General features: G+C 42.8%; 2 protein-coding genes across 3 annotated transcripts in view; one reads left to right on the top strand and one right to left on the bottom strand.

Annotated features, from left to right (window-relative positions):
• Positions 1 to 20,708, bottom strand: part of PRR5L (proline rich 5 like) — a 49,758-nt gene extending 29,050 nt beyond the window's left edge. The window contains exons 1-3 of the mRNA XM_033927936.1: positions 20,413 to 20,708; positions 16,306 to 16,461; positions 406 to 680 (exon numbers count right to left, since the gene is read on the bottom strand). Coding sequence (XP_033783827.1) covers positions 406 to 680; positions 16,306 to 16,383 — 353 coding nt within the window. The 5' untranslated portion in view covers positions 16,384 to 16,461; positions 20,413 to 20,708. The remainder of the gene's footprint in view (positions 1 to 405; positions 681 to 16,305; positions 16,462 to 20,412) is intronic.
• Positions 1 to 23,855, top strand: part of TRAF6 (TNF receptor associated factor 6) — a 333,270-nt gene that overhangs the window by 292,563 nt on the left and 16,852 nt on the right. Inside the window, exon 1 of one of the 2 annotated variants that reach the window (XM_033927933.1) lies at positions 20,861 to 21,002. The exons of the other annotated variant lie outside the window; for it this stretch is intronic. Coding sequence (XP_033783824.1) covers positions 20,997 to 21,002 — 6 coding nt within the window. The 5' untranslated portion in view covers positions 20,861 to 20,996. Of the gene's footprint in view, positions 1 to 20,860; positions 21,003 to 23,855 lie in introns of those variants that run through there. 2 annotated transcript variants of the gene reach the window in all.

Below are 23,855 nucleotides of genomic sequence, written 5' to 3'. Positions count from 1 at the left end.
TGGCAAAATCCTAAATGGTAGCAACACTCCATTCCACCGATCCAGGCCAAGCAGTGGTTTCCCCCATGTCTGTCTCATTAACAGACTATTTACATATATTGTACATCCCCCTAATTAAAAGGCAAGAGCAGAAGGAATCAGTAAATAAGAAATAAGAATAGCCTTCCTGGGTCAGACCAATGGTCCATCTAGCCCAGTAGGCCCTCCTCACAGTGGCCAATCCAGGTCACTACTACCTGGCAAAACCCCCTGGATTAGATTTGCTCATGCCACTGATATATCCACCATGTAAACCCTCCTGTTTCATGTGGTGGGTCGCTGTGTTCTACCATTTCCTCGCTGGGATACTGCAGATGGTGGGGTGTGCAGCACCTTCTAAAAAGTGACATAGCAGCCTGGTCTTACCTGTTCCATGTCAAGTTGGAACTGAGCTGCAGCGCCTGTCTGGTCGCATGGAAGCGCGGCAGATCGCTCAGTGCCGGTGAGCTCATGAAGCGAGGTCTTGGCCTGCGGAACGAGCCCATCTTTTTGAACTGAATGGTGAAGATGTAACTTCCAGTCATAGATTTGGGTGTGGACCTCTCCCTAGAAGGGCGACTTAGAATGGAACGAGGTGTAGCAACTTTGGAAAATTCTCCGTCAGAATACGTATTCCTTCCTTTATTCCCAAGTGGTTCAACCTAGTAAATGGGAGAAACCTGATTACAAATAGTTTACAAATAGCCTGAAACCCTTCCCACCACCCTCACATACACTTCTTCATTGGAATATTTACATATATCCCCCTGATTTCCAAGCCATGGTAATGCCACGGCAAGTCTACTGCCTGTGGTTCTACTACTACTAATCATTTCTATAGTGCCAGCTCTGTACAGCAAATATTCAAGGATTTTCCCAATGAATATGCATTGAAAGCAGTGCATACAAATAGATCTCATGCATATTCATTGGGGAAATCATGAAAACCCAACTGGATTCCAGCCCTCAAGGACCGGAGTTGCTCACCCCTGGTCTAGGGCTTGTGACTTTAGGTTTTAACCAATGCAATACAATGAAAATAGGTTCTAGCACGCTCTCAACTTTCCCTTGACTTGTCGGATGTCCTCCGCTCAATCGAAGGTGTTTGATTCCAGCTGAAGAAGGTACCTGTAATACAGGGATCTCAAAGTCCCTCCTTGAGGGCCGCAATCCAGTCGGGTTTTCAGGATTTCCCCAATGAATATGCATTGAAAGCAGTGCATGCACATAGATCCCATGCATTCTCATTGGGGAAATCCTGAAAACCCGACTGGATTCCGGCCCTCAAGGAGGGACTTTGAGACCCCTGCTGTAATAGTACCTGGGTCACGAAAACGCCCATACAGAATTTTTTGGATCCTCCTAGATCCCCTAACTAGCCAGAAAATGTACACCTAAGGGTAACTGTTCAGTACTATTTAACCAGGTTAATAGCACCAATTGGGTCAGGACATAATGTTCATCAGCACACCACCAGACTCAGCCACTAATTATCAAAGTCCAACTACTGTGGCCCTAAACAGTTTGTTTATTTAATATTTTAGATTTATTAACCACTTTTTCGTGAAGAGATTCACCCAAAGCAGCTTGCAACAAACACACTGAATAGCAATCGGGTATGCTAAGTATTTTGCCTATCAGCAGGCTCACAATCTAACTGGGGCAACGGAGGGTTACGTGGGGTCACAGGGGGCAGGCTGGGATCAAACTCACAACCTCAGGGTGCCGAGGCATTAGGCCACCTCCTCCACTCTTTAATGCCTAGGTAGCCCGAGAGCACATTTGGAAGCTTATCTGGACACTCCAGATAATCAATGCTAGTTCTGGACCGTATAAAAAAGTAGTCCTAACACTGTCTGGCTTTTTATCGAGGTGCCAGCGCTAACAATCCAGCGGTACCATTGAATACTCAGTTATTTTAGGCCACGATTCTATAAAAAGACGCCTATAGCCAATGCACTTAGCTGACCTAGGTGCCTAACTTAGTTTTGCAATTGGTTCAATCAGCGCTGTTAATTGGAAAGTGCCATTAAAAACCAATTTTACAAATTAATTTGCCGGTAGGCACCTACAACTTCGATGTAGGCACATGGTTAGGGATAGAGTTGACAAAGTAACATTAGAAACATAGAAAGATGACGGCAGAAAAGGGCTATAGCCCATCAAGTCTGCCCACTCTACTGTCCCACCCCATTAAGTCAGAGTGCTGCTTGACCCACGTAGAGATCCCACGTGGATGTCCCATTTATTCTTAAAGTCGAGCACGCTAGTGGCCTTGATCACCTGCACCGGCAGTTCGTTCCAGTGATCCACCACCCTTTCTGTAAAGAAATACTTCCTGGTGTCACCACCAAATCTCCCTCCTCTGAGTTTGAGCGGGTGCCCCCTTGTGACTGAAGGTCCCTTAGGAAAGAATATGTCGTTTTCCACCTCGACACGACCCGTGACGTACTTAAATGTCTCAATCATGTCACCCCTCTCCCTGCGCTCCTCTAGAGAGTAGAGCTGCAACTTGCCCAGTCTTTCCTCATATGAGAGACCCTTGAGTCCGGAGACCATCCTAGTGGCCATTCGCTGGACTGACTCAGCTCGAAGTACATTGTACCTGTTACCTAAACAACCGCCTAAACCATTACCGCTCATCCAGATCAAGAAGAACTCAAAACCTATTCACCTTCCCACCTAATAATGGAACCCATCTTAAGAAACTATACGACAGCCTTCTAGCGACACAGGCAGCAAAAATTGACCCCACAATCACCAAACTAATGATCCATACAACAGACATCAAAGTGTTTCGAAAAGAAATCAAAACATTTCTATTCAGAAAACACGTCATTACCAACTAATATCCTCCCTTTATGCACAAGCTCTCCCTCGATAGAATAACACATTAATTCAATTCTTAGAACCTTTCCTATCATACATACTCTGATTCCTATATAAACATTTTCCACACTATCCAATAAATTTCTTACTTCATTATTAGGCAACTTCCAATCTGTAAACCGTATATACTGATAATCTCCACTATATTCTGTTATCACTTGATTCCCTTGATATGTAATTCTCAAAATTGAATCCTCTACCACACCATGTAATGTACACGAATCACTGTTATGTAATTTATCTAGATAATCTTTATTACGCAATTCTTTTGGTAATTCCTATAATTTGTATTCCGCCTTGAACAATATATAATGTATAATGTATTCGAAATTAATTTTCCTATGAACTATTTTCCTACCTTCTTCTACTCTATGTTTATAACCTAACTAATTTATTTTTCTCAAGTACTTTAGCAAGAATGTGAGCCTTTGGGACAGTCAGGGAACTCTAAGTACTTTCTCTTCATCTTAATTAATCTTACTTAATGCATTTCTTCTGTTTCTACTGTAAACCGCTTAGAACCTCACGGTACAGCGGTATATAAGAAATAAAATTATTATTATTATTATTACATGACGGCAGATCTGAGCGGTCCATATTATGTGAATCCCTGATGAAGCCATAGACTGGTGAACCAAGGCCTTGTAGGCGTAGCTTGGAAGCTCTTTTGCCGGCTTTGTCAGCTGTGCGCTGTGCTAAGAGTGGGTTAACGCCGATGAGGAATGAATGACGCCGGCGCTGTGGACACAGCTGCAGTCTTCTGGCGCTAGAGCTACATTTTCCTTTTACTTTCGTGAGCACAGCAATGGGATATTTTCCTCATTCGATCTCTACATTTTGTGGGTGTGAGTTTTTTTTTTATGCCTTTGCAGTGCAAACGTGCTGAGCGGGGGAGCGGTAGAATGAGCCGTGTCCTTAGCCATTCATGGAAAAGCATTAAATAAATCTGATGCGATTAATATATTATCCGTATGTATTCCTCCTGATGAAGCTCAGTTTTGAGAGAAACGGAGACGCTTCGTAGAGCCTGTGATCATCATCCCATTCGTGATAATAGATTTCCCAGTCTTTTCAACTGGAATAAGGAAATAATAACGCTTAGATAAGCTAAGTACTTTTAATATCTATATTAAAGAAAGCTAAATATAAGTACGTATAATGCACAGGGAGATTGTTGAAACCGGTGATAGCTCGCATTAGGCAGTCACGACTTAGACTAGTTCTAAATAGCGAACAGTTGCGAGCACTTGAGGTTTCTGTAGCCCCTGTTTGATTTCAATATCCATTTCAACTTTAATGTGAAAGTAGATCCAGCTAACTATGAAGGATAACGCGAGTGGTTTGGATATAAATGGTATACCAACTTTGAACAATTCTTAGAAGACTGAAGAAGAAACAGACCAGTGAAAAATTTAGCTTTAAAGAAATTATTTCTCTCCCACGTCATGTTTTATGATTAGGGTAATTTGTCATTGACGCAGTGTGAGTGTATATTGTTAATAGTGATAATAAGAACACCAGCTTGAAATCAGTTATGATTACTGTGTTAGACTATAGGTTTTGAGGCTTTTTCTCCACCCTTTTTTGATTAATGTTGATCTTTGTGGTTCAGCCCACTGCTGGTGAATAACATTTTTGTGAAGCATTTTTGATTTAAACACCTCTATCATATCTCCCCTCTCCCGCCTGTGACTGGTTCTCTACAATTTCTAGAAATTGGATCAGGATCCACGAGGGAAAAAAAAAAGGTGGACCCAGCAGAAAATCTATCAAAACAAGTCTTGTGGCCACAGGGTCTTCGATAGGATTTCACTTCTGTATAGCTGTGCAACCACAACCAATGTCCAGGTAGCCATCGTACAACTTTTCATGACATTTCAAATTTAACCCGTCAAGAATCACAAAGAACTCACCACCAAGCTTAGCTCTGAAGTCCTCACAGATGAATGATTTGACATCTAAGACTTCATCTTTTCTAACTGGTCCCTCCCTTCCTGTCTGAGGCCTTCACTGCAACAAAGTGTGAGCGATTGTCTCCATGGATAACATCAGAAGCTCAGACAAAATAAGAAACAGCATGTCCAGTTCTAAAACACCCCATAATATCCACCCATTCTCCTCTGCTTGTTTTCCGTTAGAATTACTTCAAAAATGAGTAATGGTCCTTTATCTCTAGATGATGTAAACTGCACGCATTAAGAAATAATGAAAAGATAAATAACCTGATTTATATCTCGAGGCTTACCAAGATCCTTCTACACAGCTAAGTGCAAAATGAACAGCCCCGGCTTTTTGACCACTGGTGGAAAGGGGCGACGGCAAGGTCAAAACCACGGGGTTGTGACATTACCAATGGATCCGGGCTGGGGAAGCCAAAGATGGCATGGACAACTTAACCCCCGATGATGGAAATGGTTCTACAATGGCAGGAAATGAGGTATGTCAGGTCTCGCTGGGGTAGGGTTGCTGAATTGACGAGTCTGATTTTCTCCTTGAATCGGGCAGCACTAGTATCAGGGATGGTGTCGGGGGAGTGTCGTGGACATTCAGGAGGGGCTTTGGGGGGGGGGTCAATCTTAACTCGGGCTTATTTTCAGGATAGGTCTTATTTGGGGGAAACACGGCAGAAGACCCTGTTGCCACAAGACTTGTTTTGATAGATTTTCTGCCGGGTCCACCTTTTTTTCCTCGTGGATCCTGATCCAGTTTCTAGAAATGTTATCACAGGGACAGTATACACCAGAGTAACATAATGTGACACAGATGCTCACTGCAGAAGTTCTAACAGAATCGATTAAAAGGATGAAACCCATAGATACGCAAACAGTTTTGGGGAATCAGTTTAGTGATGATTTTGGCCGGGCAGCCCTACGTAGATGGTTGTTTCCTAATGTCTCCGATACCCTGCATTCTCCGATGGATAATAATAATAATAATAACAGTTTAAATACCGCAATACCGTTAAGTTCTATGCAGTTTACAAAAGATTAGTGGGGTACAAGTTGAGTTGACGTACAAGTTGAATTAACTTAAGGGATGTGGGGAACAATTGGGAGAAAGGGCAAGAGATTGTATAGCGTATTTTCCCCATCCTTTTGCTTCTTTTGTTTACTTTATTAATTTCCAGGTACTTTAGTTAGATTGTGAGCCTTCGGGACAGTAAGGGAATTTTTTAAGTACCTTCTTACTTCTCATTTATAATCTTAATGTATATTTTCTTCAAACCGCTTAGAACCTAACGAATGTAGCGGTATATAAGAAATAAATTACATTACATTACTTTAGAATTTTGTTTTTATTTTATTCTGTGATTGCACTGCAAACCACTTTGATATCCTGGATTGAAAGGCGGCATAACAAATTATATGAAATGAAAATAAACAGATAAATAAATCTGCACCTTTCTGCACACAGTGGATCTATTTTTCACTCTGTCAAAAATTACACAGGCTAAGGGACACTCGAAGTTACAGGGAAATAATTTTAAAACCAATAGGACATTTTTTCTTTTCACTCAGAGAATAATTAGGCTCTGGAACGCTTTGCCAGAGGTTGTGGCAAGAACGGATAGCGTAGCTGGTTTTAAGAAAGGTTTGGACAAGTTCCTGGAAGAAAAGTCCATAGTCTGTTATTGAGAAAGACATGGGGTAAGTCACTGCTTGCCCTATATTGGTAGCATGGAATGTTGCTATTCTGAGGATTCTGGAATCTTGCTACTCTTTGGGGATTCTGCATGGAATGTTGCTACTATTTAGGGTTCCAAAATCTTGCTATTCTTTGAGATTTTGCATGGAATTCTTTATATTCTTTGGGGATTTTAGAATATTTTGTTACTCTTTGGGATTCTGGAATGTTGCTATTCTTTGGGGTTCCGGAATCCTGCTACTCTTTGGGGATTCTGCATGGCATGTTGCTTCTATTTGGGGTTCCGGAATCCTGCTACTCTTTGGGGATTCTGCATGGCATGTTGCTTCTATTTGGGGTTCCGGAATCCTGCTACTCTTTGGGGATTCTGCATGGCATGTTGCTTCTATTTGGGGTTCCGGAATCCTGCTACTCTTTGGGGATTCTGCATGGCATGTTGCTTCTATTTGGGGTTCCGGAATCCTGCTACTCTTTGGGGATTCTGCATGGCATGTTGCTTCTATTTGGGGTTCCGGAATCCTGCTACTCTTTGGGGATTCTGCATGGCATGTTGCTTCTATTTGGGGTTCCGGAATCCTGCTACTCTTTGGGGATTCTGCATGGCATGTTGCTTCTATTTGGGGTTCCGGAATCCTGCTACTCTTTGGGGATTCTGCATGGCATGTTGCTTCTATTTGGGGTTCCGGAATCCTGCTACTCTTTGGGGATTCTGCATGGCATGTTGCTTCTATTTGGGGTTCCGGAATCCTGCTACTCTTTGGGGATTCTGCATGGCATGTTGCTTCTATTTGGGGTTCCGGAATCCTGCTACTCTTTGGGGATTCTGCATGGCATGTTGCTTCTATTTGGGGTTCCGGAATCCTGCTACTCTTTGGGGATTCTGCATGGCATGTTGCTTCTATTTGGGGTTCCGGAATCCTGCTACTCTTTGGGGATTCTGCATGGCATGTTGCTTCTATTTGGGGTTCCAGAATCCTGCTACTCTTTGGGGATTCTGCATGGCATGTTGCTTCTATTTGGGGTTCCGGAATCCTGCTACTCTTTGGGGATTCTGCATGGCATGTTGCTTCTATTTGGGGTTCCGGAATCCTGCTACTCTTTGGGGATTCTACATGGAATGTTGCTACTCCTTGGGTTTTGGCCAGGTACTAGTGACCTGGATTGGCCACCGTGAGAATGGGTGAATGGGTTTGATGGACCATTGGTCTGACCCAGTAAGGCTATATTTATGTTCTAATGGTAGGCACCAGTATTTTATAACTTCCTGGCACCTAGCACAGATGCCTAAGACATACCAAGCCTAGTCATGCCTACTTTGTGGGTAGGTGCCATTAACACTGACAGGCACCTCGGCTTAGGCGCTCCGAGTTCCACATGGAACTTTTGTTTGTTCATTTTTTTCTTTATGAGTGTTTAATGACATGCTCAATTACCACGCCACTTAAGCTCATTATTTAATTCTGAGCTTCGCCCGGAACTCGGCTAGGCGTCCCCGATCAGGGTGCCTACCTGTGCCTAGCTTTGGCTTCAGTTATAGAATCAGGCCCCATGTGTTCACATGTCCACCAGCATTTTGGGAAGCACAGAATTTTAGAAGAGGTGCATTTTTTTTTTTTTAAATCTCACAATGTATCACTATAAGTGCAAACTCTTCCTTAAAGCAGCCTCTGTTGTATCTCAAACAGGACCTAAACTTACTCTGGGAGAACTGAGAAAGGGGGGGGGGGTAAATCCGTGGCAAGTTTGTTTTGTTTTGGTTTGCACCCTGTATTTTTCATGATCTAAGGAAGACAGGATGCTCAATCATTTTGACTTACAATTTCTGCGGATTTTCCCAGCATAAAGCTGTGATTACAGAAAAACAACCGTGAAGTCAAGCAGCAATTATGTGGTTTGTGCTGGCAAAAGCCACCTTACTCTCTAAATCGAACCAAAGCTGTGGTCTTCACTCCCAGTCCTTGAGGCTCACAAACAGACCAAGTTTTCAGGATAACCCTCAGAAATATGAATGGCTGGGTTCTGTGTAATCAACGAAAAAGGAGTGGGGAAGAGACAGAGTCAAACCGAGGACAATCAATTTATTAAAACTACATAAAATATGGCAGTCATAAAAATAGAAATGTGTACACTAGACCCCAACACGTTCTGAGTTTCGGCTGGAATAGCCTTCCTCAGGGGTGTAGCAAATAGAAACCTATAGAAACAGTTATATCTATACCTAGGCTTACCAGAAGTCCGGATTTACCTGGACATGTACTCTTTTTAGAGGGCGCGTCCGGGCGGTTTTTCAAAACCCGGTACTTTGTCCAGATTTTGAAAAGCTTCTTCTTTGGGACCGCGTCGGGAGGGCATCCGCTTATACTTGGTTGCAACGCCGTGATGTCGCACCGATGAGAACAGGTTGAGGGGAGAGGGCGGGGCTGGTCGAGGGACCAAGAAGTGACAGAGGGAGAGCCGAGGTCAGCGCCAGCAGCAGTTTGGAGATGACGCTCGTGCTGGCCAAGAGTTAAAGGGGGAGAAAAGAAAGGTGTGCACACAGCATGGGGAAGAAAAGAGGGAGGGATTCGCCATTGCCCTGAGCACTCCCACTGTCTCCAAATATATGTAAATCTCTCTCATGCATATTTATAAGGGTAGCCTGAAAACATGACCCACTAATGAGCTCCAAGGACTGGGGGAGAATACTCCTGAACTAGAGCATTAGTATGAAGAAGGCCTTTAGCATACCAAGGCCGGAGGGGTGGGGGACGTCCATCCCTGGTTCATGGAGTTGGGAGGTGCTGGACTCAGTCAAGGGGCCACTGTCCACATGTGCACAGTCATTGGTTCTGCCGACCTCTGCCTCCTCTGACGTCAACTTCCTGTCCTGGGGCAGGGGACTGGTACAGCCAACAGCCGCACACCTGCGGACTGTGGCCCTACAACCGCTCCACACACCCCTGCTGCCTGGAGGATGGGGGTGCTCCGACCAGAGGAGGAAGAGGTGGTGATCCACCCTCGGTAGCCAGACATCCGGATATGCCACTGAAGAAGGGAATGTCGCACTTCAATCCAAAGAAGGACCTCTTAGTTTTTACAGGGCTGACAATCCAACTCTACCACTTCAGGTTCAGCCCAGTGAAACAGATCAGGGTGAAATGGGAAGTCTCTGTTTAGTTGCTGATTTGCAATGTTTGGAAAGGGGAAGACTGTCACCGACTCAAGGACTCCAATCTTTTACCTTACTTTAGGGATGGATTTCAGCTTTAGCTCATAAATTTCAGTTGTAGCTCAAGATAAAATTAACATTCACGTACAGTAGTATGTCTTCTGTCTCTGGAGGTTCACAGTCTGAATTTGTACCCGAGGTAATAACCCTCAGCGAGAAACAAAAAACAAACAAAAAAGACACCCACCCCTTCCTCTAGCCTAAAAGCCATTTTTCAGAGGACAGGCAAGCTGAAGGAATGTCACAGCAAATAACCCTGGGAAATTCCACAGCACCCCATCAACACGAAACAATGAACAAAATACGAACCAAAAAAAAAAAAACCCCTCCACTCTGGAAATATAAGCTCACTGTCTTACAAAACAGGGTGGTCAGGAGAGGAGGGCATGAGGAACCAGCAGGAAACACAAAAGCCCACTTTATAAATAAACGCTACCTCTCATTTCTCATCTGGCCCCTGCAGCTGGTGCGACGGCGACACTGATCCGACTGTGTAAATCTGCGGCCAGAACTCAGAAGTTAGCTGAGCTTAGGAGAATGTTTACTACAACCTCTTGTCTGCAGGATAAGATTAAGGCACAGCCCTTTAGGCACTCAAATGTGTAGATGAATGGCTCCTAACCCAAATTTTTCTCTTGGTACACAAGCTGCTGGTAGTAAGATGAAGGGGGGGGGGGGGGAGAGGCGCTGCTGCCCACTGAATTCTGTCTATTCTCCCCAGCCCTTCTGCATTCAGTGCCAGCCCAACCATTAGGCATGACTAGCTAGTTGCCTAGGGTAGCAGCTTCAAGGGGGCAGCAAAAAGCAATAGGTCCTAAGGACCACCTTTCATACCTTCTCTTGAAGATTTTCCTCTGCAGTCAGAACGACGCAGGCATTTTAAAATGTACTTATATAAGGAGGAGGAGGGGTGGCCTTAACCCATTGTTTTTGCTTAGGACCTACCAAGGGTTAACGCTGCCCTATTTTGTTGGCCGGCACGATGACATAACAAAGCCAATTGTCACTGAAATTGTAGGCTGACCCTAAGAATGTGGGTGAGATTGTCTTGAAAATCCATATAGTATTAAAATTTTTTTTAAAAAAACAAAACCCAAGTCAACATGACCTCATTGGAGAAAGAAAAGAGCCGAGCACGCGCTCACCCCTACTGAAAGTCAGCACAGGGAGCAGAGCACCCGCAGCGTGGATCGCGCTTCCTACTAATCCTGCTGCCACATTCTGCACTAGGGACTTCAGAGTACAAGAAGCAATTGCTAAACATTTTTCAATAAAGACTCCGAATGTTTTATTGCAATAAATAGTTAACCTTCTTCAAAACAAGTCTATTTTAAAGTTAGCAAAAAAAGCACGGAGGAGTATCAGCAACAGTTAAAAATCTAATACTTCAAATAGCTTTGTGCCTATTCAGGAGGTGATTAAAGAGAACATCCAGGTACAGCTTAATCCAGTATAAATTCACTAATTGCTACTTTGCTTATTAAGATAAACGTGGGAAGAGTAACCAGAATGAAGACTATTTACCATGTGTTGTGGGGTGGGATCCCATAATGCCAAACCTCCACTTTCTTGTCTGAGAGTATTTCTGCTACATCGTTCTCTGTATCACTCCCACTGTACCATCCAACCTGTTGTAATCTTAATTTGCCACAAATACCCTCTGAGTTTAGGAATATAACTCTTGGCTTTCTCTCCCTTGCTTGTAGATGTTATTGTATTAATTATTTTGGAATCAGAAGTAAAACATTCAGGGGTATCTAATCAGAGGTGATGATCAGCATTTTTTGGACCCCAAAAATGGCTGCTTTTCACTTAGGAGCTAAGGGCCAAATTCTCCAAATGGCATCCCGAAGTCAGGCGGTACCAATCGGGACGCACGTTTTCTAAATATATGCAGGTGCTATTCTTTAGGTGCCTGTCTTGCACCTATGGAGGTGCATAGGGTCACCTGCAGATGCCTAAGGCTGGTATGGGTGTGGTTTGCGCTGGAAGCGGAATTAGGCGTCCATAGGCATTCCTATGCGCCTCCATAGGCGCAAGACTGGTGCCTTAAATGTAGGCCTATGTTTTTTGTTTTTTTTTAAAAGACACGATTCTGGACGCAGCGCCTGCCAATGACCGACATGCTGTAGGCGCCCGTTTTGCGGGCACCTGCCGTGGCAGGCGTCACGTCCAGAATCAGGCCCTAACTGCTCATTTTCAGTGAAGTACGGCTGAAAATTAGAGCATAGCTCCAAACAAGTGATTTCACAGGTCAGGCTCTGATTCTATAAAGTTCACCGATATCGGCTCCTAGCTTAAACTAAACTAAACCTTAGGCTTATATACCACATCTTCTCTATAAAGAAAGAATTCGGCACGGTTTACAGAAAATTAAAAAAGAATAAATACAATAGGAATAGGGATAATATGGAGGGAAGCGAAGTTTACAATTTAAAAAAAAAAAAAAAAAGCTAAGCTTTCAGATGTTTTCGGAATTGGAGAACCCAGATCACACAACTGGGTAGGAAAATTATTCCAGAGCTCAGTAATTTTGAAAAGAAGAGAGACTTCCCTAATTTACCAGTATAAATAATGCCTTTCAGCATAGGAAAAGTTAATTTAAGTTTTTGAGTAGGTCTGGTAATCTCAGATCTTGTAGAATTCCAAAATAGAGGAAGGAGGAAAGATGCCATGCAAGATCTTGGCACATTTGAAATAGACTCTAGAAATAATTGGGAGCCAATGAAGTTTTAGCAAAAGCGGAGAAACATGGATCAAATTTACTTTTTGCAAAGATCAGCCTAGCTGCAATATTGTGGATCAACTGAAGTCATTGAAGCCTTTTCTTAGTCAGGCTTAAGAAGACCACGTTACAATAATCCAACCTTTCCTCAACATATGGAGATTAAAAAAAATATATTGATCAATAGTTTATCGTTTTTATTTATAGTCTGCCTTTAACAATGCGGGTCACAGAATTATGTACCTAATAAATGGAAGACAAAAGTGATGTGCGTTTGAAAAAAAAAGTTAGCAGTTCTCCTTTAGCTCATTAGAATCCAACGTGGCCCCATTTTTAAAATTAACGTAGACCACCAAAACAAGAGATCTTTCACCTGTAAGATGTTACTGTAAATTCCCACCCCACCCCCCTCCTTATACTGAGCTGGAACAGAAAATATTCAGAGCATAGGACCTAGATAAAGCTGTACTATTTACACCCTAGGTAGCTAAGCTGTTTCTTCACTAATTGATGGGGAAACACTACTGTAGCTCTCAAAACGTTTCTCACAGGTTATACTAGTCCTCTTATAAGATATCACCTATAATTTGTTTGTTGACTGTTATTTCCACATGTATTAAATTTAAGATGGTCTTTAAATAGCTGTCTGGAAGAGGTTCGGTGTAATTGAAACCTTTTCTACCACAGAAAAAATTGTTTCGCAATCCAAAAATACACTACAGCATTCGTTGCAGGCAAATAGAAACTCAACAGAGGCACACTGCCTGCTCTAATGGTCACCGTTCCGACTCAAAAACTGCAAAACCACCACCCTGGTTTCATGACAATGTCTAGGCCAGAGGTAAGCAATTCTGGTCCTCGAGAGCCACAGGCAGGTCTGGTTTTCAGGATATGCACGAGATCGATTTGCATCTCAAGGAGGCAGTGCCTGCAAATCCATCTCATACGTATTCATTGTGGATAACCTGAAACCTGACCTGCCTGTCGCTCTCGAGGACCGGAATTGCCTACCCCTGGCCATGGCCAATGGGTTGAAAATTTGGTAGGTTCTACCTTCTCTGAGGAAGCTGAGCTAACAGTTGCGCTCCCTTCTCTCAAGGATGGAGGAGTTGCTTAGGGAAGCAGGGTGAGGACTAAAAAAGCCAGAGTTCAAATCCTGCTTCTTCATTTAATTTACAATATCTAAGCCAGTGTTTCCCAACCCTGTCCTGGGGGACCACCAGCCAGTTGAGCTTTCAGAATATCCCTAATGAATAAGCATGAGAAAGATTTCCATATAATGGAAGTGAGAGGTATGTAAAGTATGTAAATCGCCATGAGCTATTTTGTGCAACGGTCGGCAAATCAAATCATTGCTATACCAGTCAAAATCGGTTTAGCAACGATCGTTAGACAATCGCTGACTTTAGTGTGCCTGGGCCATAGAAAAATGAAGGCAGATAAAGACCTTATGGCCCATCCAGTCTGTCCATCTATGCCATGTTTTCCATGGCTTCTTTCAATTGCTCGATGTTTATTTCCATTTCATTCTTGATGGTATCCAGCCAATTTCCTAAGTGCTGCCTGCAATTTTTCACAATCTGCATGCGTTTTAACAACTTTGAACAGTTTAGCGTCATCTTCAAATTTAATCACCTCACTCGTTGTTCCAATTTCAAGATCATCTATAAATAAGTTAAATAGCACCTAAATGGCCTTGAGCGATCTCTAAATACCTGCTGAAATAGATACAGTTCCCTATGTCACCCGACTCTTCAATCTCAGAGTGACACAGCTCAGAGGAAAGGGCGTTCCACATGGCTGATGTATATATCATAAACTTCTTCTGACATTCGTTGCGACCTTAGGCAAGTCCCTTCAACCTCCATTGCCTCAGGAAGAGAAAAATAGCTTGAGTATATGTTTGTAACTCATCTCAATCTTGGACTTGGAGAAGACGAACAACAAATCTGAAATCCAGATCAAGAGGGGGAAATAAATTATTTCCGGCTACAATAAGTTTCCAGGGCTTTGTGTGGTTTCAACATAATCTGTTGGCTGCTGAGGGATTAGCAATAGGGATCAGACATGAGGGAGTCCAAAGGAGATTCTCAGTTCCGGTTCTTAGATATCTCAGACAGACCTTGTTTTCGGAGCAGCCACTTGGTCCTAGGACCAACTGCATGAAAAAAAATCAAACCTGTTGAGGTAGTTAATAACTGGATCTGAAAACCAGGCCAAACCACACCAGGCACAGCTCAGACAGCATTTGCCAGTTCAAATGATGTTAGTAGCTTCATTAGGAATTTCTGGGTGGACTTTTATTTCATAGATGGTCCCGATATGAACAGAAGAAGGGAAACGCCTTGGAGAATGTGTCCAGTGAAGAAACAAAATCTGGTTTCTCAGGTTATTCTGGTAGTTATCAGCGATCAGAAAACTCTCTCATTTTAAAGTTTTTGCTTGGCAGGAAATAAGTTAATAGCTTGTCTGATAACTGAAGACATTTTGGAGCCTAATCCTGTTCAACAGATGAAGACTTCAAAACACACAGTGACGTAAAATGAAAGGTTCTAAATGAGAATAAATCATCAACATCAAAAGACATCTGGAGGGACAAGACCCTGAAGTACTCCCAGATGCACTGAGAGACCATGAAAATATGGCAGAAAAGTACAAACAGGGTCCTGGAGTGGTTAGGGTTAAGGTCCCAGTTGTATTGGGTGCTACCAACTCAGTAAAAAAAAAAAAACAAAACACCAACTTCCAAGCTTTTGTAGAAATATAGTCTATGAACATTTTACCTTATGAACTTCAGAAAGAGGCTCAATTTTAGGACAATCTGAGTGATAACATGAGCAATAACTTACAGAAGGATTTTAGGCAAGGATTGCAATCCAATGTGTAAAACAAATCCATCTGGGAGGTATTAACCCCTAGAAATTCTTGTTTGCCTAATCCAAGTGTCCTGTTGGACGTCAACAATTGACGAAAGTGCCCAGTAGGTCCTAATATTTTATGTTCAAATAAATTTTTATTGAGCTCAATACAGCAAAGATACAGCAAACACTTAAGAGATAAATGAAAGCTCAAAGTTTCCACAGAAAACGTAACCTATCCCCACCAAAGAAAATCTCCTGCCCTCCATCCCCCACCCCAGTTCTCCAACCAGCAAGTCAAGACACCAACAATATGGAACTCAACATAGTAAAACAACAAACAGCAAAGAACCTCAGGAATTCAAAAGTCTGCTCCTCGCCAAAGGAGTCAGTTGTCCAAAATGTCGTCCAAAATGGCTCCCACACTTGTTGGAAGAAATGCCCCTTAGGAGAAGAAATCTCTGCAAGGTCTCTGCGTCCTAATATTTTATAACCTGTTTAATTCCCCAGCCACAACAGGGCAAAAGAAACAAGTACACAACGTTTCCAGATCAGAAGTACGATAGGGAATCGCCACTCTTAATATTGAAGGAAGTTTAACAAACCTAGCGTGGCCAGACTGTAAAAATAGGTTTTTATAGTGCCTTTCTTTTGGTTGATGAATTGCCTTGATAAATCCAACATTTCAAGTGCGCTGAATTTCTCATGAAAATAAAAGTGTTACGTATGCCATCTTTATTATGAAGATGGACAATATGTCATTTCTGGCATCAAGTCCAGCCAGATACGTTTCAGGGAATCTCCTGTTGCCACTCATGCTTATCTAGCAACGAGTACTCCTATTAACTCTTTGAACTATGGATTTAGCCTTAATCCTTTAAACAATAATAGCTCACAGCTAACATTATACCTACTATGTCTACATGACTAGACACGCAAAAGTTCCTGTGAAGGTTACTTACCATGACAACTGGAGTAGTAAAGAGCTCATCTGGATGACACGTATTTGGACCTTGCAAATTGCAAAGACGACCCTTCATTCAGGAAAATTAAATACAACTGAAAGCATCTCTCTGACTGAAAACTGTGACAAAGGATCTCGAAGTGGTTACAAACATCTACAGCAGGAGTGGAAAAAAATCATAGAGAGAAAGGATCAGCACAGAGTACGGATGTGGATTCATTCAAAACATTTCCCGTGTCATTTCAAATAATTGATATCCCAGAATGGCAAGAATAAACCTGAAATTTGGTTTTTCTTTTCCTGGGCCAGAATCCGCATACCCTCCCTTTTGCAAAGTTTACACTTTTTCCAACGCTGCCACCAAAATGAAAAGCAGACATAACAAGACAAGCAAAATCTCCTATGAATGACCACAGAAATCCACAAAATGAAAATTGACATTAGAAAGTGCTTTAATAACAGAATAAGTTACGAGCTATGATTCTGCAATCCCTTGCACACTCCTAGACTTTTGAAATTGTGAATTAGTCCCATAAGTCTCTCAAACAGTTGGCTGTTAAGAACATGAAAACTCATTGATGCCCATTAGACAAACAGTAAGAATGAGCGCATGCTGGGATTGAGTGATGAAGGTGGTAAGAGTTTTATGGAAATAGTTCCAGTAGATAGACTGTGAAAGATCATATTTTGACTAAACGGACCAGACATATTTAAAGTTTGTAAGATCTGTTGTATCTCTGAGAGTGAAGGTATTGCAAATGTCGAGAAAGTGCTAAAATGATCTTGGTGAGTGTATTACCGATAATTGTATGAGGTTGTTGCGTACTGTTTCTATTTTACTTCCAAGTAGTTTGCCAGATCTTGGGCTGTTGGAATAGATCCATTCATTCATTTTTGATTGTCTTGTGATGTAAGCGATCCGACTATTGTATAAAGGACTGATGTATTGTTGGCTGTACGTTTGGAGTAGTATTTCTTTTTTTCTTGTTGAATAGAGATTTTATAGAATGATGCCTTTTATTTGTAGTGATTTAGTGCCAAGAGGGAACGGTGGCATCACCATCGTCTCTCCGAGGAGAGTAATTGTTGTCGAAGTACTAGAAGAGTACCATGGCTTCTTTATGAATGAAAAGGAAGAGGCGTAATGTTTCAAAAGGTGCAATCTTATCCATCAGGTTTTTCTGGTCTTCAATTGTTAGTGATGAGAATTCATCTAATTGAAGTTCAAGAGAGTCTTGAATTAGAGAAAGTTTTATTTTACTAAGATCTCTTGGTAGAGGTTTTAATATTGGCAAAAGGGACGTTAAGAGTAAAAGTAATCAATGAATGATCCGTCCATGGGAGAGAAGCATTATGTTTGTGTTGAAACAGCTGGTTAAGAATTGTAGGAATAAAGACCATATTTATTGTGTGTCCAGTACAGTGTGTAGGGCTAGAAATTAGCGGAAATAGAGAGAGATTGGAAGTTAAAGTGAGAAAGTATGATGTATGAGAGCACTTTAGATCTTCGAAGTGAATGTTAAAATCACCTAGCAGAATAGAGTTGATGGTAGATATTCGGTAGTCAAAAATAGACGATTGCAGGAACAAGAGGGAGTCTTTGGTGATTGGGGGAGGGAAGTATAAGAGAAAGTTAAGGGGGGAAGAGGTGGCTATTTTAAATTGAAGAAAATCACAATAGTGATGGTAAAAGGTTGTTTCAAATTTTATTTTATTTATTTATTCATTTTTCTATATCATTAATAATAATAACAGCTTATATACCGCAATACCGTGAAGTTCTATGCGGTTTACAAAGATTAAGCAAAGGTACAAATTGATTGACTTTAAGAGGGGAGGAAGAAAGAGGGTTAATAGGACAGGAAATCCATTTATTGAGGAGAGAGTGATCAATAGAATAAGTTAATCGCTATAGAGGGGAGAGAGAAGAGAGGATCAGTTGTCTAGATACTTTAGGAACAGGTGTGTTCCCTATCCTATTATCATTCTCCCAGGACAGCTCAGAATGGTTTACATTAATCTATTCAGGTCCTCAAGCATTTTCCCTATCTATCCTGGTGGGCTCACAATCTATCTAATGCACCTTGGGCAATGGGGGGGATTAAGTGACTTGCCCAGGGTCACAAGGAGCAGCGTGGGTTAGAACCCACAACCTCAGGGTGCTGAGTTAAAGAAGAATTCAAACCACAATGCCACCACCTTTCCGGCATCCTTGCTCTGTACTAATCTGTTCTCCACAAACTGTACGGTGAAGTCGCCTTGAACCTTTGTAGGCATAGCGCGACTCATAAATCCCAGATTAGATTAGATTCGCTAAAGGATTTAGGCACCTATAATGTAAGCCTGTAAAACCCTGGCCTTTGAGGCATCTGAGTTTTAAGTTAGCTTGATGCTAAGCGCAATTCTGTAATTGACGCCTAAGTGTGATTGAGCCGATCATGTAGGCGCCAATTACAGAATAGCCCATCACTATAAAATAAGACTTGCCGCATTTAGTACGTGCTTCGTGCACACTAACCCCGCCCCTTTCATTAAGCCGCAGTAGAAGTTTCTACCGCAGCCCGCAGTGCTAAATGCTCCAATGCTCATAGAATTCCTACGAGCGTTGGCGCATTTAGCGCCCCGGGCCGCAGTGGAAACCTCTACCACGGCTTAGTCAAAAGGGAGCCTAAAAGAATCAGCTTTAGCAAAAGTGCTTTCGGGGAGCTTTTTACTACGTTGTGATCATAGATTTAAGGCCCCTTTTACAAAGCCGCAGTGTCATCGTGCAGCAAAGACCAAAGGAACGGGATGAGCTTTGGTGCGTTTACTGTGAATTTGGAAAAAGGGCCCTTAATGCATGCTAAATGCAGAACACTTCTCCCTCTGTATTTGCGGTTTCAGCACTCGCGGTTTCACTTATTTGCCCCTCCCCCCTCAAAAAAAATTACGTCATGAGTAAAATACCTGTACTGTACCGGTAAAAAAGTTTAGCGCTTACCAGCATTCACCCTCAAAATCGCTGCTTCCCAGAATGCACGGATAAATTCGCTGTTTGCCTATCAGCCCGAAAAAAAAAGTTATTCGCGGTTTCAATAATAAAAACGGTAGGCTGTTACAAAAAAAAACTCACGAATAACATATAAAAAGTTATTTGCGGCTATGTTTCGCCCGCAACCACCGCGAATACGGAGGGAAGAGTGTATTGTATACCTACAGCCTGCATGAGGGCACTTAACCCATGCTAAATCAAAGGATTCCTTAAGGTCTTGTAAAACACACATGTTTTCTCTCTATTCTGTGTTTCTGGGAAAACGAGCGTTTTGATTCAACATGTTCTTGAAATTTCAAGAGAGGAACAAACAACCATAAAAAAATGGAACATCAGGGTAAAGTTTGAACAAATAAAAAAAAAAGTGTTCCAGTCCTTGAACAAACTGCAGGAGGAGGTTTAATTCTTTTGCTGCTTTTCCCCTGGAGTAAAAGGCTGGGCCGGAGGCAGGGGATTGGAAGTGTTTCAGGCGCGCGGAACGCTTTGCACGCCGAACGCGAGATGCACAAAAGAGTCGCTTCCAGCAGAAACCGCAAAGAGACCTGTCAAAACCGAGACGTCTCACGCGGCTTAACTAGTATCCTTAACATTTGAGAAATCGCCTGTGCATGGTTTCTAGGCACTTTACAGCTTAAAATTAGGGGTAACTTTACAATAACAAAATACATTTAAGAACAGTAAACTTATTTGAACAATAGGATAACGTTGATTAGAAAAGCTTGAGGCTTTGGGGGTTGTTGTTGCTTTTTAATTAATTAATAAATAAATAAACATGAGTTTGCTCGCCCAGGGACCCTTTGCAATGGTCATCAGACCCAATTAGCAGCAGCTTCTCTTTCAACAGGTCAGGAAGACGCAGTGCAGCTGGGACCTGACTCTTTATATTCCTTCCCCCCTCCCAAAAAAAAAGAAAAATCCTACTTTATCCAGAGTTTGAAGACAGAAACAAGGGAAAAAGCATGTGAAAGGCAACTGCAAACAGACCTCGAATAGCCCCAATCAGTCTCACCCCCTTTTTAGAAGTAGCAGTCAGAGATATGGTGGGGGCTTGGTGCCCACCGCTGGCACACTCACCCTGCCCGTCCAGCCGGGCCGATCCACCACTCGCTGGCGGAGATCCGTCCTGCTGGCCTGGGACCCACGTGCCCCGGGAGGCTCCGGATCCGGGGATTCTGCAGCCCTTCCGCCCTCCTCGGGACGTGGGAAGGAGCCGCGGCCGCTTTCAACCTACTCCTCTCTAAGCTGCCGGTGCGAAAACAGCCGCTGCGCGCTCTCCTAACGCGGATTCCGGCGCTAACGCGCCACCCCCGGGGCCGGGAAAGCTCTGAGCTTTGTCCTGCAGGGGCGCTCACTTCTTTTGGCCAGATTTGGGTTGCAGCAGCGGCACCACATCTGTGTGATCTTGGGCAAATGAAGTGGGAGGGTTTGAGCTCTAGAATGACGAGAAAGCGCCCTACAAATTGGGAAAGGTTTGATTGCTGGGGGGAGAGGGTTACACCTTGCTGGACAAAAGGGACTGGATTGCAACATTTTGCAGCTGACAACACGAGGATGACAGTGTATTGGTAAAAGAGAAACAACTGGACAGATTAATCAAGACTCCACCAGACCCGCCCAAAGATATAAACTATCCTTCCCCTCTCTACGCGGTATTCTCTATGCAGGTAAACTGGGAAAATCTCTTCTCTTCAAAATCACAGGTCTCTGGAACGACCTTACTATCCCGTTGCGGAACCTGGGCTCTCTCCAACTATTCCGCAAGCAACTGAAAACTATTTTCCCCCTGACTCTTCCATTCTATATATAAGCTCATGTAAACCTGGGAAGGGATAAAACGCGGACCTGACGGACCTTGCGGATCTAAACCCGTAAGGCCTTAAAAATCTGAGGTCCGTGTCGTTCCGTGTCTGTGGCGCTTGTAGTTTCTGTCGCTGACAGACCTTGATGAGATTTTAGCACTGACGGATCCGTCTCAGCATAGGGAGGGAAAAGTGTTAGGATCCGTCAGCGCTAAAAATCTCTTCCAGGTCTGTCAAATCCAGAGACTAGTGCTGGAGTGGCAGAGCAGAAGCCAAGAGAGCGGGGACATAGGTTTTGGACGTGCGTTATGGAAAAGAAGTCTCCAAACTCCAGCACTAGTCTCTGGCTCTGACAGACCTGGAAGAGATTTTTAGCGCTGAGGGTGTCTATGCTTGTGTGTTTTGGAATGTCTGTATGTGAGTGTATTTGCATATATCAGTGTGTATCCTGGGCTTTCTATGGATCACCCTAGGAATTTGCTCTTTTTTCCCCCCCTAGTTCAGTTCTTTGGCATCCCTAATCCCACTATCCTGGAATTCTTCGAGACCTGACACTACCAGATCCGCCCACAAACTCAAACTATCTTTCCCCTCGTTAAAAGGCGTCATATATGCAGGTAAATTAGGGAAATCCCTTTTCTTCAAATTCACTGAGCTTTGGAACAACCTCCCTGCCCCGCTGCGGAACCTCGGCTCATTCCAATGATTCCGAAAGCATCTGAAAACCTGTCTTTTCTCCAAAACGTAAAGCTATCTATTGAAAATGTAAAGCTAGCTATCCTCTTCATAACCTCTAATTTCTTATTATGTCCTTCCCTCATTTATTGAATTACCTGTAAACCATGCCGAGCTCTATTTTTATGGAGATGATGCGGTATACAAACTTAAGGTTTAGTTTAGTTTCTCTTCCTCTCTCTCTTTTTTTCTCTCTCTCTTCCTCTCTTTTCTCTCTCTCTCTTCTTTTTTTCTCTCTCTTCCTCTCTTTTTTTCTCTCTCTTCCTCTTTTTTTCTCTCTCTTCCTCTCTTTTTTTCTCTCTCTTCCTCTCTTTTTTCTCTCTCTCATCCTCTCTTTTTTCTCTCTCTTCCTCTCTTTTTTCTCTCTCTCTTCCTCTCTTTTTTCTCTCTTTCTCTTTCTCATTCTCATTAAAAGGCGTTATGTATGCAGGTAAATTAGGGAAATCCCTTTTCTTCAAATTCACTGAGCTTTGGAACAACCTCCCTGCCCCGCTGCGGAACCTAGGCTCATTCCAATTATTCCGAAAGCATCTGAAAACCTGTCTTTTCTCCAAAACGTAAAGCTAGCTATCCTCTTCATAACCTCTAATTTCTTATTATGTCCTTCCCTCATTTATTGAATTACCTGTAAACCGTGCCGAGCTCTATCTTTATGGAGAGGATGCGGTATACAAACTTAAGGTTTAGTTTAGACAATACAGACCCCACCATCACCAGACACACAGAGCAAAGCATGGTTCACCGGCAAAGTCTAACTGTGATTAAATAGATCATATTTCTACTGAGCTCTAAGTACTGTAACTTCTCACAAGAGACAGAAGTTAGGTACACATATTTTTAGAATTTCTTTGTGCGGGGGGGGGGGGGGGGGGTGTGCAGATGCAAAAGGGCTTTTAGTATTTCGTACGCACCCAATTGCCGCAGTCGCATTAACCTCTACCTCATCTTTTCACTTTACAAGAACCCTGCAAATGTTTTCTCCTGGATGTTTTTTTGGATGGGCGTACTAGACCAGTGGGTGGGACTTAAAGAGACAGGAAATAGAGAAGCTGCAACACGGAGGCTCCAAGTTACCCAGTTTGAAGCCAGTCCTGGATTTCTGTCAACCTCATCCTGATGCATGATGGGGCCTAGAGCACTGATTTCAAGAACTGTAAATCCCACGTTGCTTTGGGGTGTAAGTTAAAATCCAGGACTGACATCAGAGGAAGAGCTGACACTGGCGACACAGCAGCTTGGGGGTTGCTGCTCGCACCAGGAACATTACGGAGGTATGGGGGAAGGGAAACAGCGTGCGTGCGACAGGAGGGGGCGGGGAAGGCGCGTGTGGAGGTGGAGGGCGCCTCTCGCCCTGTCTACGCCACTGGTTGGACTGAGAACCTTTCAGCACCCCCCTCGTATGGTTATGGCAAGGCGGAGGAGGGAAATTTTCAGAGGCCAAGTGACCTGAACACATGGTTTGGAAAACTGACTTCCTAATCCATGGGAACAAATTACCTTAGGGGAGGAAGATTTTGGTCACAGGTTTGGTAAGATCTGGACACAATTTTTAAAAGTTTAAACTGTGAAAAAGATTAAATCTGACATAGGGGCCACTGGAAACTATTTTTAATGATATGATCTTCAGTATAAGAAGACTGGATTTGTTCCCGGAGATGCCTTTGATGTAAATTTTTAAACCAAATTGTACTCTTCCTGTTTGTACAGGCTTTCAAAATAGCAATGAGAAAAACATTGGGAAACCCCCCCCCCCCAACCCAGGTTTATTTCAGCCAATAATAATTTAATAATAATAATTTATTTCTTATATACCGCTATACCGTGAAGTTCGAAGCGGTTTAATGAGAAGAAGAGTGGGAAAGGAACAGTACAAGTCAACCTTGGGTGAAAATGAGTTAATTGAACAGAAACCTGTATTAAAATATAAAATCTTAGATACAATCCGATGTGTTGTGAGGGTTTCTTTTGGACTGTATTTCAGCC

This window comes from Geotrypetes seraphini, chromosome 19 (assembly GCF_902459505.1).
Source record: "Geotrypetes seraphini chromosome 19, aGeoSer1.1, whole genome shotgun sequence".
NCBI classification, from domain to species: domain Eukaryota; kingdom Metazoa; phylum Chordata; class Amphibia; order Gymnophiona; family Dermophiidae; genus Geotrypetes; species Geotrypetes seraphini.
Note: the sequence above shows the minus strand (reverse complement) of the source record. Positions and strands in the feature narration are given on the sequence as shown.